The 15,819-nt window shown below is 63.7% G+C and overlaps 3 protein-coding genes across 4 annotated transcripts; 2 read left to right on the forward strand and 1 right to left on the reverse strand.

The window, feature by feature from the left end:
• Positions 1-2,732: 2,732 nt before the first annotated feature.
• Positions 2,733-4,293, forward strand: LOC121167832 (N-acetylglucosamine-1-phosphotransferase subunit gamma-like). Of its 2 annotated transcripts, XM_040997498.1 has the most exons (7): positions 2,733-3,047; positions 3,119-3,202; positions 3,462-3,555; positions 3,629-3,743; positions 3,818-3,900; positions 3,968-4,099; positions 4,180-4,293. In XM_040997498.1, the coding sequence occupies exons 1-7, from the start codon at positions 2,950-2,952 to the stop codon at positions 4,291-4,293; spliced, it is 720 nt and encodes a 239-aa protein (XP_040853432.1). In that variant the 5' UTR covers positions 2,733-2,949. The 2 variants fall into 2 exon arrangements, with proteins under 2 accessions (XP_040853432.1, XP_040853433.1); XM_040997499.1 differs by lacking the exon at positions 3,968-4,099.
• Positions 4,294-8,852: 4,559 nt separating this feature from the next.
• Positions 8,853-10,689, reverse strand: LOC121167843 (protein CCSMST1-like). Its single transcript, XM_040997518.1, has 2 exons — positions 10,618-10,689; positions 8,853-10,313 (listed from the first exon to the last, which is right to left on the reverse strand). The coding sequence occupies exons 1-2, from the start codon at positions 10,647-10,649 to the stop codon at positions 10,001-10,003; spliced, it is 345 nt and encodes a 114-aa protein (XP_040853452.1). The 5' UTR covers positions 10,650-10,689; the 3' UTR covers positions 8,853-10,000.
• A 4,283-nt stretch (positions 10,690-14,972) lies between these two features.
• On the forward strand, positions 14,973-15,653 carry LOC121167846 (protein PERCC1-like). Its single transcript, XM_040997528.1, has one exon. It carries the CDS (start codon positions 14,973-14,975, stop codon positions 15,651-15,653), a length of 681 nt encoding a protein of 226 aa, XP_040853462.1.
• Positions 15,654-15,819: the final 166 nt, after the last annotated feature.

Below are 15,819 nucleotides of genomic sequence, written 5' to 3' on the forward strand. Positions count from 1 at the left end.
GATCCGCGCTGCTGCTGCTGCCCAGTGGAACCGGGGAGGCGGCAGAGCCTGTGTGACAGCCTGGCCTGTTGGGGCGGCGTCTGGGTCTTCCGCCCTTTAGAGGGGTGTCAGAGAGCTCCTAGGGGCTCTCCATCCCAGGTGCGCCCGCTGTGTCCCCTGCCTGGTGCCCGGGAGTGCCCGAAGCCAACCGATGGGAAAGCAAGGGTTCTTGAGACGCTCGGGGGACTGGCCTGTGCTCACCCCAGGCAGGGCGGCTGCAGCGGGAGGATCCATGGGGATCCCCAAGTGCGTGAGGGAGGGTGGAGGAAGGCAAGCTTTCACGTATATTTGAGAAATGGAGCTGGAAAGCGCCATCTGCTGGTTGGTTCCCCAAACAGCCCCACCTGGGTCCCCACCAGCGGGGCTGGGCCTGGCGCCCGCTGGGTCCCCAGGGTCCCCATGGTCCCCGTTTCGGGGCGGCAGCCCCAACCTGCCTGAGCGTTTGAGGGGCCTGCGGGGGTCCTGCCATCGCCCGCTCCCCCGGGGCCCTGCACTCTTCAGGCTCCTAGTGCTGTGTTTTAAATTTTGGATTATGTGGTACAATTTCATATAGGCTGGGTTCCTCCTCAAATTCCCCCCGCCGTCAGATTTTCCCCACGTTCTTACAGTGGTGTGGTCCATAAGGAACCATGGTTCTGTCAGTCTTGTGTAACGCACCCCGACGCTGTTGATACAATGTCAGTCCAGCATCCCATTGTCTACACATGTCCAACAGTTTCGGTGATAATGTGGTGTTGTTTTTGCTTCATCTTTAATTTTTTTTAAAAAAAATTTATTTTTATTGGAAAGTCAGATATACAGAGAGGAGAGACAGATTTTCCATCCAATGGCTCACTTCTCAAATGAACGCGACGGCCGGTGCTGTGCCGATCCAAAGCCAGGAGCCAGGAGGTCAGCCGTATGTGCTCTCCTCCGTCCGGACGCCCTGGACTTGGACCTTCCTTGCTAACCGTTCCAGTTCAGCTCGCACAGAGCTCAGCGCGGTGGTGCGAGGCGCCGCCTGCACCCTGGCAGCGTCTGTAAAGCAGAGTGCAAGTGAAAGGGGGAAGAGAGCAGCATCCCCCTTGGGCGTCAGCGGAAGCAGAGCCGGGCACCAGTGTGCGCGGGGTGGGCAGTCCCACGCGGCAGCCTCCCCGCCCGCCCGGTCAGCCCTCCACCCTGCTCTGGGTGTTCCTCCCACAGTGAGAGCGGCACCACGCTGTCCTCTCCCTCACAGGGGCGGCTTGGGGCCTGGCTCGGTACGGTGTAGGTTCCCGTGGGCCCCAGGAGAGAGCCCTCCTACCCCCACCCCGGGGTGCGCAGCCTCCTCTGCACCCCGCCTGCTAAGGCGGCATCTGGCAGTTTCCTCTTAGGGATTTCTCAGCTTCCTGCCTGCTGCTGTTTGTGAAATGTGTTTCTTTCCCATTTGCAAGGTGGATTTTAGAGAAAGGAAAGACAAGACCCCCGGCTTTTCACTCCTCAGATGGCTTTAATGGTGCGGACTAAGTGAGGGCCAGGAGGAGTTATTTCAGGGGCCCAAAAACCTGAGCCAACCTTCGCCACCTGCCCAGGCCATCAGCAGGGAGCTGGAAGGGAAGGGAAGCAGCTGGGATTTGAACCAGTGCCCATACAGGAACCTGGTGTTCAGATGGAGGGTTAATCTGCTATTCCACTGACCCACTCTACTTCTTCTTTCTTTCTTTTTTTTTTTTTTAAAGATTTATTTATTTTGGGCCTGGCCCGGTGGCGCAGTGGCCCGGGAAAGCAGTGGAGGACGGCCCGAGGCCTTGGGCCCTGCACCCGCCTGGGAGACCTGGAGGAGGTTCCTGATGAGCTCAACTCCAGCTTTGGTGGCCCCTGGGGAGTGAGCCAGCGCAAGTGCCGCCTTCTCTCTGTAAATCTACCTGTCTGAATGGCTGTCAGGTCTGGCACTCTCTGAAGGAATTCCCGGGAGGGCTTCCTGGTGGGCAGGACAGAGACTGAGCCAGCCCCTAGATGGCCAGCACAGCCAGAGTTGGCCCAGTGTATTACCAGAAACTTTGTCTCGCTCTCCCCTGGGTGCAGGGCTCCGAGGATGGGTCCCCTGCTCCGGTGCTTTCCCGGGCAGGCCGTTAGCAAGGTGCTGGACGGATGCGGAGCAGCTGGGACGTGAACCTGCACCCAAATGGGGCACAGCAGCTCACCCTCCCCAACCCCCTTTCTTATGTTCTGTAACTGTTGTGGGTTGGGCAGGACTGTGGGACATGAGACTCAAGCATAATTGTGGGCGCGGCGTACACGGTCGGTGGTCCGAGCTGGCTTCACCTAGCCCTTCCCGGCGTTTGCGGAGTTGAGGTAGTGGGTGGGTGAGATTTTTCTTGAAGGAAGCGAGAGCAGCATTTACAGCAAACACAATTTTGACCTGCCCACAGCAGGTCCGCTTTGCACCAGCACGGTCCCGCTCGGCGGGGCTGTCTGAACCCTCTTCTCAGAGGCCGTTTTCCTGGGTGTGGACTTCCCGAGGTGCTGTCTCCCATCCCTGCTTGCTTTGCAAGTTTGAGGGGCTGGGGCCACAGTGTAGCAGGCACTACTGGCGGCCCAGGAAGCCGCAGATTGGAGGAGCTCCTGGCTTCTGACCAGCCCCGCTCCAGCTGTGTGGCCACTTGGGAAGTGAACTCTGCCTTTCAAAGAAACATGAACCCTTTAGCAAAGAGACTTGAAAGGCAGTTACCGAGAAGGGGGAGAGATCCTCCACGAGCTGGCTCACCCCTCCACTGCGTGCACCAGGAGCCCGGAGCCGGGACTCTGCTGGGTCCTGGGCCGAAGCACAGGAAGTAGGGAAGCCTACGGTGCCACGCTGCACCCCCACGTGACATCACAGTTGGATTCCCCGCTGCCTTGGGCCTGGACGAGGCAGTCCCTTAGTGTGGCCGCCTGGGGTGGGGTGCTCCCATGGGGCTGCACCTCGTTCACAGCAGCCTCCCCCACTCCCCAGGGCCCAGGCACTTCTCCCAGCTCTCCGGCAAGTGCTTCAGCCTGGTGGAGTCCACGTGAGTGCCGGCCCGGCCGGGGAGGCGTGGGCGGCTGGGGCAGCGTCTCCCTGACAGCGGCCTGCCCCCAGGTACAAGTACGAGCTCTGCCCGTTCCACAACGTGACGCAGCACGAACAGACCTTCCGCTGGAACGCCTACAGCGGGGTGCTCGGGTGAGCAGGGGGCGGGCGGCGCGGCCCACGCCCGAGGCCCCGCCCCGCACGCCCCCGGGCCCCGCCCCACATGTCCGAGGCCCCGCCTCCCACACCCACACACCCGGGGCCCCTCCCCACCGCCCCGCCCCCGCACGCACCCGGGCCCCGCCCCACATACCTCACACGGCCAGGGCCCCGCCCCGCACGCCCACAAGCCCAAGGCCCCGCCCCACCGCCCGAGGCCCCGCCCCGCACGCTCACACGCCCTCCTCCCCAGCGTGTGGCACGGGTGGGACATCGTCAACAACTCGTTCGCGGCCATGTGGATGCGGGATGGAGACTCCTGCCGCGGCCGCAGCCGGCAGAGCAAGGTGGGCGGGCCGGGCGGGGACGGGCGGGGCGGGCGGGCGTCTGTCCACTGCCCTCCAACCCGCTCCCCGCCAGGTGGAGCTTGCCTGCGGGAAAAGCCATCGGCTGGCCCACGTGTCCGAGCCCAGCACCTGCATGTACGCGCTGACCTTCGAGACGCCGCTGGCCTGCCACCCGCACGCCCTGCTAGGTAAGGGCAGGGGTGCGGGGTGGGGATGGCGGGCCCGGCTGAGGCCTGAGGCTCAAGTCCCGCTCTGTGGGCAGTGTACCCGGCCCTGCCCGAGGCCCTGCAGCGGCGCTGGGACAAGGTGGAGCAGGACCTGGCTGACGGCCTCATCACGCCCCAGGTGAGTGAGGGGCGCCCCTTTCTCCCCCTCCTGTGGACTTGGGCACATGCCCGCTCTTCCTCCGCAGGGCCGCGACAAGCTGCTGCGTGTGATATTTGAGGATGCTGGGTACCTGGGCACTCCAGCGAGTGAGCAGCCCGCGCAGCAGGAAGGACGCCCCCAGAGCCTGGCGCTGGAGACCCTGGAGCAGTGCAGGATGGTAGGAGCTGTGGGGAGGAGGCCTTGCTCCCCACCTCCCCTGGCCAGGGGCCTGACCTCCCCTTCCGCACACCCTCGCAGGCCCACGCAGAACTGACCTCAGAGGTGGCAAGGCTCAGCGGCCTGCTCAGCCGCCACGGCATCCCGCACACCCGGCCCACTGGCCTGCCCGCTCCACCGGGGGACGGCGTGTGACCAGGCAGCAGGGGCCTGGTCTAGTGTGCAAGCGGAGTGGAGGTTTGGGGTTTTAACTGCTCTCCACACTGATAAGACTGCTCCTGGAGCCTGCGAGCTACGCCATAAATGCGAAAAATCGAAACAAGTGCCAATGGTTCATTCCGGCGACTGAGGCCGTCTGCTCCCCACGCCCTCGCTCTGGCCATCACAGCAGGGCACAGGTCAGCTCGTGGTCACTGCACAGCTGCCTTCACCTCCCCCAGGTCCCTGAGCACAGCCTGGGCACCAGGGCAGAGCTGGCAGGACCGCGGGACTGGCCATCCTCAACAGCGCGGTCAGTCCGGGTGGCCACGGGGACAAGGTGCCGACACAGGCACGCTGAGCCGGCAGCACAGGGCGCCTGTCAGATGACCACACGGCTCCACCCGGCGTGCTGCTGCGCGCTGGTGGCCCCACCTGTCCAGGCCTGTGTCACTGGCACACTGCAACATCTGCCTCCATTTTGGGGGAGACCAGCAGGCCCAGCAGGCCTGGAGCAGCCGACCTCCCCTCTGGACACAGGAGCCCAGAGCACACACAGCAGTTCGGGCCAGTCCCACAGGCCGCCCACACATGTACCTGAGTGTGGGAGTCAGCAGGCGGTCACTGGCCGCGCTTTAAGGGTTAGCAGCCTGTGGATTTGGGGGGCTGCCAAGCCACACCCCAGGTTGGGGAGTGCTCCTTACAGTGGGAACACTCGGGGTGCAGGAGACCCACGCTGCATCTTGCCCTTTCCCACACTACCAGCACGTGCCCCATCCATGACCCCAAGTCAGCTGGGGCAGGGGAGGGGTGCCCTGCAGCTGCCCAACACGTCTGGCAGCCCAGTTACTGGTCACTGTTAGCCGTGCGGGCACGCTCCTAGGCTGCATCCCAGCCAGGAAACCCAGTTCTTCCTGGGGTCCAAGTGCAGCCCCCGCACCTGCCGCCAGGACTCCCACCAGCTGCGGGACTCAGGCCCAGGACTGGCGGGGAAGAAGCTCCGGGAAACGCAGTCCTCCCCTACTGACGCCACCTGGGTCTCAGTTACTCCAGCCCTGTCCCCTCACAGATGGCCCAGCACCCACAGCCGCAGCAAGGGGCTGGGCAGTCACTCACCCAAGGGTCCCAGTGTGTCCATCTCTGTCCTGGGGGTGTCAGGGCAGAGGGGGTGAGTGGGACCAGCAGGGGCTGGGAAAGCCAGCTAAGTGGGAAGGTGGGCGAGGGCAAGTGCAGGGACCCCAGGATGGCACCCGCCCCCTGCATGCTTTCTCCAAGGAGAGGAGGTCCATGTCTCCAACGAGGACCTCAGCGCACAGCCTCCTGTCCCCCATACAGCCTCTGTTCTAGCGTGTCCCAGCTCCAGCAGCCAGCCCAGGGGGGCCTGCACCTCCTCCATGGCCAAGGCCAGAGGCACCTGCCTCCCTGCAGACGCGGGACCACGGGGGCCCTGACGGTGCCCCCACAGCCAACGCCCAGCACGCAATCCCCCCTGTCCACGCGAGGCCCAAGCAAAGGGCGCCCTGGGAGCGGCCAGCGCGCCTCGGCCACAGGAACAGTCCAGGGGAGCCGGCGGCCTGCACTGCCACCCAGATCTACCCGGGGCGAGGCAGGAGACGCTGCCCAGGCTGCCCAGGCCGCTCGGAGCGGGCGGGGACTGCGCCTCCCCCGGGCCACGCCCCGCAGCGAGGCCACACCCACAAACTGCTTGGCCACACCCACACCGCCTGTCCTGGCCCCGCCCGGCACGCCCCCTGCTGGACGGCCGGGCTCCCCAAGAACGCTCCGCCCGGGTCGCGCCGCCGCGAGCCGCCCACCTACCCGCGCCAGTGTCCAGCAGGGACCCGGGAGCCGGCCGCCGCCGGGGACGCGTCCCCACAGGGTCGGGCTGGGTCTTGCTGCCCACCATCTCGGCCTCGCAGGGACCGGACGGAACTGGGGGGCGAATCACTGGGCCTGGGCGGAGAGCCCGGAAGTGGGGCACAGAGACCCCGGACACAGGGAGAGAGAGGCCGGACGTGGGGCACAGAGAGGCCGGATGTGGGGAGAGAGAGGCCGGATGTGGGGAACAGCTCTCAGGCCTCCAACAGAGGGCGATTCTCGCCTGTCCCGGGGCGCAGTCGCGCACAGTGTTATTATTCTCAACTGCAGTTTCCCTGAAAATGAAGTCTAAGGTGGCAGCCTAGCAGCCGGAGTCCTCCCCTTGCACTCGCTGGGATCCCTTATGGGCGCCGGTTCTATCCCGGCAGCCCCGCTTCCCTTCCAGCTCCCTGCCTGTGTCCTGGGAAAGCAGGCGAGGACGGCCCAAAGCCTTGGGACCTGCACCCGCGTGGGAGACCCGGAAGAAGCTCTCGGCTCCGGCTATTGCGGCCACTTGAGTGAACCAATGCATGGAAATTCTTTGGCTCACGCTCTCTCTGTAAATCTGACTTTCCAGTGAAAAATAAATACTCACCTTTAAGGGTTGCCTTGTACCAGGCAAGTGTTTCACTGCCAGGAGGAAAGCAGCCTGCAGTTGCCCGGCGTCCTGGGCCTGGTTGATCCTATCGGGGTTAACCAGTGTGCCAGCGGAGACGGCAGGCAGGGCCCTGAGCTGGCATGCCGCACCTCGAGCCAGGCGCAAGAACCGCACGCTTGAAGGTGATGGGAGGGAGCCCCGTTGAGGGAGGACAGGTGAGCAGTGACTTCTAGAAGACTTGCACCAAGTAGGCTGCTGCACCTGCAAGGAATTGAGAGCAGGTGGTTTGCACGAGGGAAACCGCAGAATCTTTGGGGGTCAGACCAATGCACCCACTGACATGAAAGACCTGAGCTGGGCCAGTTGGTATTGACCACGCACCAGTGCATGTGAGAGCTAGACTAGGGGCCAGCCTGGCAGGGCTAGCGCAAGTACCCAGACGCCTGACAATGAGAGTTGGAACAGGGATAGGTCCCATCACACTGGGCCATGACACTAACCAGCACGCTAGAGAACTGGGTTTGGGGGCAGATTCTGTAGGGAATATGTGTGCTCTGTGGAAACCAGCTGGTATGCCTGAGAGCTGAGGTTGGTGATAGGCCAAGCGGCACGAACATGGCGCCCACCAACACACGAGTGGTGGGGCTGGGAACAGGCCCGGCTGATCCAGGCTGCAGCACCCAAGAATTGGGCATGGGCCAGGCCAGGCCAGATCTAGCAGCACGCACAGAGGCTGAGACTGGCGGGCGGACTGCCAGGTGAGGACACAGCACTTGAAGACATGCCTGAGGGGGTCTGGTAGGAGAACCTGGGAACGCCATAGCTCCTGCTGGAAGCACGTGAGTCAGGGCTGGGTGTTGGTCAGGGGGACAGGGCTGCTCCAGTTGTTGGCAGGTGTATAGATAGGCTTGGGGCAGCAAACAAGGCAGGACCAGGCCAAACCATAGCGCACTGGCATGCACAGGAGCCAGGGTGGGTGCTGGGCTAAGCTATCACACCTACCAGTTTGCATGAAAGCCAGGGGACAGGCTGGGCAGGACTAGGCTGAAGCACCCACCAGTGGGGACTGGGACTCAGGGCAGGCTGGGCCAGGCCAGGTTGCAGCAGGCGGGGGGAGGGGGGGCGGCGCTGTGCCAAGCTGGGTCAGAGCAACCTTTGGCACACACAATATGCGGCTGGGAGCAGGCCTGGTTGGGGAACTGAGGGGACACCCAGCCTGGCACAAGCATCCACTGGTTTGCATAGGAGACGACTGCAAGCACCAGTGTGTATGTGGGTTGCTGTGGGTGAGACAAACCCAGACCGTGCACTGGTTGGCACACACAGGAGTCAGGTTGGGGTCACTTCTGGCAAGGTTTCTTTGGGGACCTCCCCAACTGGATCACAGGACTCGGAACTCCAACCTCGGCGAGAATCAGAGGATCGTGGAGTGAACATGTCAGACCTGGGTCTCCACGGCAGCCAAGGCCTGTGCAGTGCGGCACGGCCAGATGCACACAGAGGACTTGACAGCCAGGTCACTGAGGCCTGCAGAGGAACGTCTACAACCATGGAGGGTGCAACGAATCGGACAGCTCTCCTGCACAAGCTTGGACAACAAGTGGAGGCTCTAAGGTGGACGAGGTCAGCCAGTGGACCTTGGAAAGATTTCCTCAACCTTGGAGCAATGAAACCAACAGCATCTCAGAGCTATGACAGCCACTTAAGCAGTCCGCTTGAACAGGCTCCACATCAGGGCCCCTGGGATGACACTCTGAGCGGCTGTCGCACCCTCCCCGTTAGGCTGCTAGGAGCAGCCCTCTCCCCTCTCCCCCAGAGGCAGGAAACAAAAGAAATTGGAAGCAACTGTTTTACCCACTTGCCCCATCCCTTGACCCTTCCCACCCTGACTGGTGGTCCACATGGGCATATATTCTTCTCAACTATGTAATCATCATCAAAAGTAAAATAAATTTAAAGAATAAAAATAATAACGATTTCATGATCTGGATATTTTGTCATGATTTAAAAACGGAACCACAAACTACTCACATGGCCAGGGCTCCAGGAGTGGCGAGACTGTGTGCCCACCCGCAGAAGCCAGCCCTGGGTGAGGAGGGACAGGGCTCCAGGAGCGGCGGGGCTGTGTGCCCACCCACAGAAGCCAGCCCTGGGTGAGGAGGGATGCAGGTGCATGGGGTGGCACCTCTGTCAGACCTGGCTTCACCCTGCCTGGCTGCCTGCCCACCGCTGCTAGAGGGTCACCTTGCCACCAGGAGTCCTCGTCCAGGATCTTCTTGATCAGAGCCTGGCTGGCCAGGACCCCAGAGAGACCCTCGGGGACACCGTCTCCCACAGCTAGCTGACCGCTGTGCAGCAACCTGATCCTCAACTCCACAGGTCAGGACTGGGCCACGCCGGGCTGGCAGGCGGTCGCTGGCAGATCACCGAGTTGCAGCTGCTGGGAGCGGGGAGCCTGGGGTCCTCTCCCAGCCCAGACTCCAGCACCCAAGAACTGCACGTCCAACAGTCTGTCTGTGGCTCTGGCTGTAACGGTGTCAAGGGACAGAGCGGGGACGCCCAGGGCAGGAGCTGCCCCAACCTGTAGCTGACCTGACTTGTCCGAGCCCTCCACACCTCTCCGAAACAGCCTTTTTAAGTACAAATCCAAACGCCCACGCTGCCCCTCAACCCGCACACCGCTGGGCCTTAGGGCTGTTTTTGTCCTTCTGGACAGCTGCGTGGACAGCTGACCTGCGGCCAACCAGCCTTGGAAGACTGTCCACTCCCGGACACAGCGACAGAAGGCGAGATAAGGATGACCGGTGCGGAGCGGCCCTGCGGGAGCCCCAGCCAAGCCCTGACCTGAACACTAGCCATGCGGGGCAGAGGGGCCCGGCGACCATCCCAGAAGTGGCCAGGGTTCTTCCTGAGTGCAGGGAGGCTCCAGGCCCTCAGGGTCACAGGCCAGAGCGGCCATGGGCACAGCAGCGTCTCGCCACGGCTGACCAGCTGGGGTGCTGCCCAGTGCTGCCCGCCGCCATGCCCTCCCGCTCAGGACACTGTCCCTGCGTGGCCGTGTCTGCAGAGCTCCCAGGGCGTCAGCGTCCATCCCAGTGGCCTGCGCCCCGGCCCCGCCCGTGGAAGGACGCGCTGACCGGTGTTCAGGCCGGGCCTGGGACAGCGTCCTGCGGGCTGTCCTGACACAGCCCCGGAGGGCCCGCCCCGACACGCACCCCTGGGACAAACTCCTCCGGAGCAGCTTCCAGTTTATTGGCCCGGCGGCCCGCGGCCGTCCCCCGGCGGCCCCTCTCCGTCCAGCAGCCGCCTCAGCCAGCGGTCGGCGGGGCTCTCGGGCCGCAGGAAGCACCAGCTGACCAGCAGGAGCACGGACAGGCCGAAGGGCAGCACCTTCCACCAGGGCCGCTGCTGCTGCCCGCCCAGGGACTGCCGCACCGTCCACTGCGCCGGGCTGGCCCGGCTGGACGAGAAGGCCACGGGGCGGCCGCCGTCCGCTCCGTCCTCCTCCCGGCTGCCGCGCGGCGAGTGCAAGCTTCGGGCCAGCCTCAGCGCCCGCACGGCCCTGCAAGAGACACGCGTGAGCGCCGGCGCCGCGTGGGCAGCACTCCCGTCCACAGAGACACGCGTGGGCAGCCCTCCCGCCCAGAGACACCGTGGACAGCCCTCCCGCCCCACAGAGACACGCGTGGACAGCACTCCCGCCCAGAGACACCGTGGACAGCCCTCCCGCCCACAGAGACACGCGTGGGCAGCCCTCCCGCCCAGAGACACCGTGGACAGCCCTCCCGCCCCACAGAGACACGCGTGGACAGCACTCCCGGCCCACAGAGACACGCGTGGACAGCCCTCCCGGCCCCGCAACGTACCCGAGCGTAGGTGCCCCTAGCACTCGACCCATCGCGACCGCGGCGCCCCGAGCTACATCACTTCCGTCGCACGAAACCCGGAAGCTGGGTGCCTCCGCTACAGAACGTGTAGTCTATAGGCGCGACGGAAATGATGCGCTCTTTCCGCCTCGGGCCTGGTTCCTGCGCACCATGAGGGTTGCCGGGAAGTGTAGTTCGCCATGCTGCCCGAGTGGCCCCAGCTACTCTGCTCAGCTGGCTGGGAGGACCGCGCCCCGTCCACTCCTCCCTCCCTTCCCTTCCCTGAGCAAGAAGCGTCTATTTGGATGTTAAAAAAAAAAAAAAGGAAACAAATTGATGGTCCCAGCACGGTAGCCTAACGGCTAAAGTCCTCACCTTGAACACGCCAGGATCCCATATGGGCGCCGGTTCTAATCCCAGCAGCTCCACTTCCCATCCAGCTCCCTGCCTGTGGCCTGGGAAAGCAGTCGAGGACGGCCCAAAGCCTTAGGACTATGCACCTACGTGGGAGATCTGGAGGAAGTTCCTGGCTCCTGGCTTTGGATCGGTACAGCACCGGCTGTTGAGGTCACTTGGGGAGTGAATCGTCAGATGGAAGATCTTCCTCTGTCTCGCCTCCTCTCTGACTTTGCAATATAAATAAATAAATAAATAAATCTTAAAAAAAATAGAAAACTGAGGCCTGGTACTGGTGCTGTGGCGTGGAAGGTAGGGGCTTGCCTGTAGTGCCAGTACTGGTCCTGTCCCATGCTCTGCTGTTTTCTCAGGCACATCAGCAGAGAACTGGATAAGAAGTGGAACAGCAGGGACTCGAACCGGTGCCATGTGGCATGCTGGCTGTCATGAGCAACGGCTCAGCACCCTGAGCCCTGGTGCTGGCAGTACACTGTTCATTTCTTTTTACCCCACTTTCCCACAAACTTCTGGAGCAATTTGATTTGGATCATAAAAGAGCCATATAGAGTCCAGTTGGGTCGCAATGGGGCGGTAGGTTAAGTATCTGCATTAGAGTCGTGGCTGTTCCACTTCTGATCCAGCTCCCTACTAACACACCTGAGAAAGCAGTGGGCAGCACCCCTGCTGTCCACATGGGAGAGCCGGCCACCAAGAGGAAGGTAGAGGGGCGGTATTGGACCAGAGCTGCCCGGGCGCGGTCCCCACCTCATCCGTGCCTGCACGCGCGCACACCCGGGGCTGCAGGGGGAGCTGAGTGCCTGCCTTGGCAGACAACTCTCCCCACCTGTGCCTGGCAGGGGCAGCGCCACATCCAGGATGTGTCCGCCCCGCCCCGGGCCATCAGGGCAGGAACTGCAGCCGGGGTGGGGGATGAGGTCGGCCCAGAGCCTGTTGGGAGTGCTATGTCAACAGAAGCACCTGTTTGCTCAGGCCCTTCTCTCGGCTGGCCCACCTGTTCCACCCCAGAACTACTGCCAAACCAACTTGGCCTGTGGGGCCCGAAGAGCACCCCTTGACTGTGTGGGTGGTGGGTGAAGCTGCGCCGGGATCCCTCTGGGATGTGGCAGTGGATGGAGAGCCCTGAGGGCCAGGAATGAGATGCCGGACTCAGGCGACTGGAGCCCCAGCCGTCGAACTATGAGGACTTGACTGGGCAGCCCTCTGCTGATGGAACTCCTGACAGGGAGGCGTTCCTGGATTAGGACGGACACTGGGATCGCTCTGGGATGGGGCCTGCAGGCCAAGGAGCACACAGGAGCGGTGACGCCTGGGGTGCCTGCGCAGGCGCTGGGCATGAGCTCTGCCCCGGGAGGGACGCCCCCTGCTGGAGAGGGTGAATGGAGGGCAGAGACGCCCTCACTGGGAACAGCAACGCAGGCACCCTGGCCTCCCCCTGCACCTGTCTGGCTGCGCCTCCCTCCTCCCAGCCGGGAGCACATCTGAAGGCTCACAGAGAAACTTGACGGGAGCGGAGATGCCCCACTAAGAGGGTGGCACCGGCTGCACCCGTGTGTGCCAAATGCCAACGTTTACAGCAGTGCCACTCGAGAGCTGACATGTTGGAGTTATTGGTTTTTCCCAGGGCAGATCAATGCAAAGTGCATGGAGGCTGGCTGGTGTGCGGCAGGGTGGAGCAGCCAGGGGGGTGTTGGCAGGGACCCTCTGAGGGGTGGGGGCGGGGCTGGAGGCTGAAGCTGGGCTCAGCCACAGCAGCCTGAGCCCTGGTACATCCTAAACAGGAGATGCACCTTCTGCTGTGCCTCTGTTCCCACAGGGCCCAAGCCCCTCTCCCCAACACACACTGCTCCCTTCGCCCTCCCCCAGCTCAGGGTCCCCTTGTCGGTCCTTAATCAAGCTGAGGAAAGCCGCAGTGTCTGGCCGTCTGGGGCCAGGACCTTAGGGCAGCAGGCACCAGTGTCTGTCTCCTGTGGGCCTCCAGTCCCTGGGCATGGTCTTGAGGCTAGTTAAGGCTCTGGGGCCAGCATCTCCCGGCTGTGGTCCCCCGGACCTGAGGTACCCAGGACCCTTCCCTACCCTTGGACACAGCTCTCTCCTTGCTGCTGGGGGACTAAGAGGAGGGCGGCAGGGGCCAGGCGTCAAGCAGAGAGGTGACAGTGGCTGTGGCAGGGGCAGCGCCTCTGGAGACCCCACTGTGGGGGAAGGGCTGGGAGCTGTGTCTAAATGCTGTGTGCAGGGGAGTTGCTGGCTGAGAGGAGCCAGACCACCCTAGGAAAGGCTGCTGCCTGCAGGCTCAGGGTAGGGACCCAGGGCAGGCTGTGAGGGGCCACTCAGTTGGGCGCACTCAACCTGTGTTACGGGGGCTGCTCTAGGCAGCAAAACGGTGAGTGGCGAGGGAGGGGACAGGGTACGTGTGACCCCAGGCATGCATATCTACCTGGAACCTCAGAAGGTGTCCTTATCTGAATGTGGGGCTGGGCAGCTACAACCAGCTGAGCCCAGGTCACGATGGATTAGGTCATCTCAGCTACAAGACGTCCTGGAGACTCTTGTGGGAACAAACAGGGAAGATTGGGAGGGAACCCCCAAAAGGCACCAGCCCTTGGGACACCTCGACTTGTGCGTGGCATCCCCCACCCCACTCCGTCCCCAATTCTCAGTCTTGCTGTTCGTGGCTGTGGCCATTCCAGTCACCCAGGAGCCTCAGGGCAGGCGGCGGGGCCACCAAGTGGGGTCCCGACCCCCACTCAGGAGGCAGCTCTCAGCCGGGCTCAGCAGGGGACCAGGTGGCACTGACGGCCACAATGCCCAGGCTGAGGGTGATCCCAGCCTTCTCCTGCCTTGCTGGTGGTCCCTGGGGCTTCCCCCCTGCTCCACCCCCACCCTCAGGAGTACCGTTTACCCAGGGAGCTAGAGGGGCAGGCTCTCTTGAGAGTGGCTACTCCAGAACTCAAAATAGCATGAAATTTAATTTTCCGCCTATTTGACGGGCTGGACGCAGGCCCCAGCCGACAGTGGAGATAAGGGCCCGGGTGCAGCCAGCTGGACCGGGGCAAACACTCCAGGGTCCCTGGGCAGGCTGCCTACAGGTGGGACCAGGGCCTGGTTGCCAGGCGCTAAAGCAAACGGGCTCTATTTGTCCAGTCTGCGATGACAATGCCGTCGCCAAATATTTGCTAGCCCGGGCGGCTGCAGGGCCTGCCTATAAATGCTTGAGCCCAGGTGCAGGCAGTACTGGGAGAGCAGCAGCCCGGGCAGGTAGGAGCGGGGGGCCACTGGGGATGGCCAGGGAGGGCTGGGTCTCCACCCCCTTGCCTTGCAGCCCCCGGGGCCCCGGTGCACACTGCCCTTCTTCCTGCATGAGGAACTCCCTCAGCTGCTCCCCCCGCCTGTCTGCTTTCCCAGGGCCTCCCCCAGTGGGTGCAGGTCAATAGAATCCTGCTGGACACCGTGTGGGCGGGACCAAGGCTGCGGCCACTCACTCAGCATCCTCCATTGTCCAACTGCCCTCCTGTGTCGGATGTGACCAAGGCTGGAGCAGGGCGGGGGGACAGGCCCCTGCTGTCACTAGGGCTGGCAGAGGCTCCCCAGGCTGGGAAAGGGCAGTACCGTGGCCAGCTTGCCATGGATCTTGTCCCAGCCCCAGGCCCAGAGCCAGGAAGTCACAGCAGCAGCCCCAGCCCAGTAGGGCCCCTACGAACGCCCCCTGGTCGCCTGCAGGCTCTCTCGCTCCTCCCTGAGCCCACCAACCATCGCACTCCAAGCAGTAGGCACCAGCCACCGTGTCTCAGCATGTGGGCACCCTATGTCTATCGGAGTGTCCTCTCCACACCCAGGCCCCGCCTGTCCCTGGGGGTGGGGGGAGGGGACAGGACTGGAACTCCCACCCACCTCTATCTCTCCCCTGCCAGCGCCTGCTGCCCACAGGACAGCGGGAGGAGATGGCTGCCGGCGTGATCCGGCCCCTGGGTGACTTCAGGCTGCCCCTGTTGGCCCACCAGCCCTTCCTGCCCCCTGACCTGGAGCTCCCAGAGACTTCTGAGGAAGAAGAGGAGGAAGGCGAGGAAGAGGAGGGCGAGGAAGAGGAGCAGCAGGATGGAGGGTGGACAGGGAGTGGTCCTGGCCCCCAGGTTCCCCTGCAGGGCCCTGGCAGCCCCGAGACGCCACTACGACTGCTGCGCTTCTCCGAGCTCATCAGCGGTGACATCCAGCGGTACTTTGGCCGCAAGGAGGAGGGGCAGGACCCAGACATGTGCGGGGAGCTGGACCGGGCAGAGCTCGAGGGGGCCCCTGGGCCCGGGCAGCCGGAGGGACCGCTGGGTGGGGCGGCGCTGGGGCCGCTGGCTGAGCTCTTTGACTTTGGGCTGCGCCGGTTCTCGTTGGCAGGCGCAGCGGCTGTGGGCCGCAGGCTGAGGCTGGAGCGCAAGTACGGCCACATCACCCCCATGACCCAGAGGAAGCTGCCCCCATCCTTCTGGAGGGAGCCAGCACCCAGCGCCCTGGGCCTGCTGCACCCCGGCACCCCGGACTTCAGTGACCTGTTGGCCAGCTGGTCAGCAGAGGCCGGCCCCGAGCTGACGGGCGCCCAAGCCCTGGAGGGGGCTCAGCTGACAGAGGCCTAGCAAGAAGGCACACAGGCCTTCCCCCAGGCCCTCCGAAGAAGACCAAGGTGGAGCCGGCTGGGAGGGAGCTGCCAGTAAAGGGTGGGGCCGGGGACATGGTCCCCAGACCGGGCTGCTCCTGGCAGAGCCCTTGTTGTTCTCAGTGACTGACACACCAGGCCCCAGG

The sequence above is a fragment of the Ochotona curzoniae genome, unplaced genomic scaffold (genome assembly GCF_017591425.1).
Source record: "Ochotona curzoniae isolate NIBS_2020 unplaced genomic scaffold, NIBS_Ocur_1.0 patch433, whole genome shotgun sequence".
NCBI lineage: Eukaryota > Metazoa > Chordata > Mammalia > Lagomorpha > Ochotonidae > Ochotona > Ochotona curzoniae.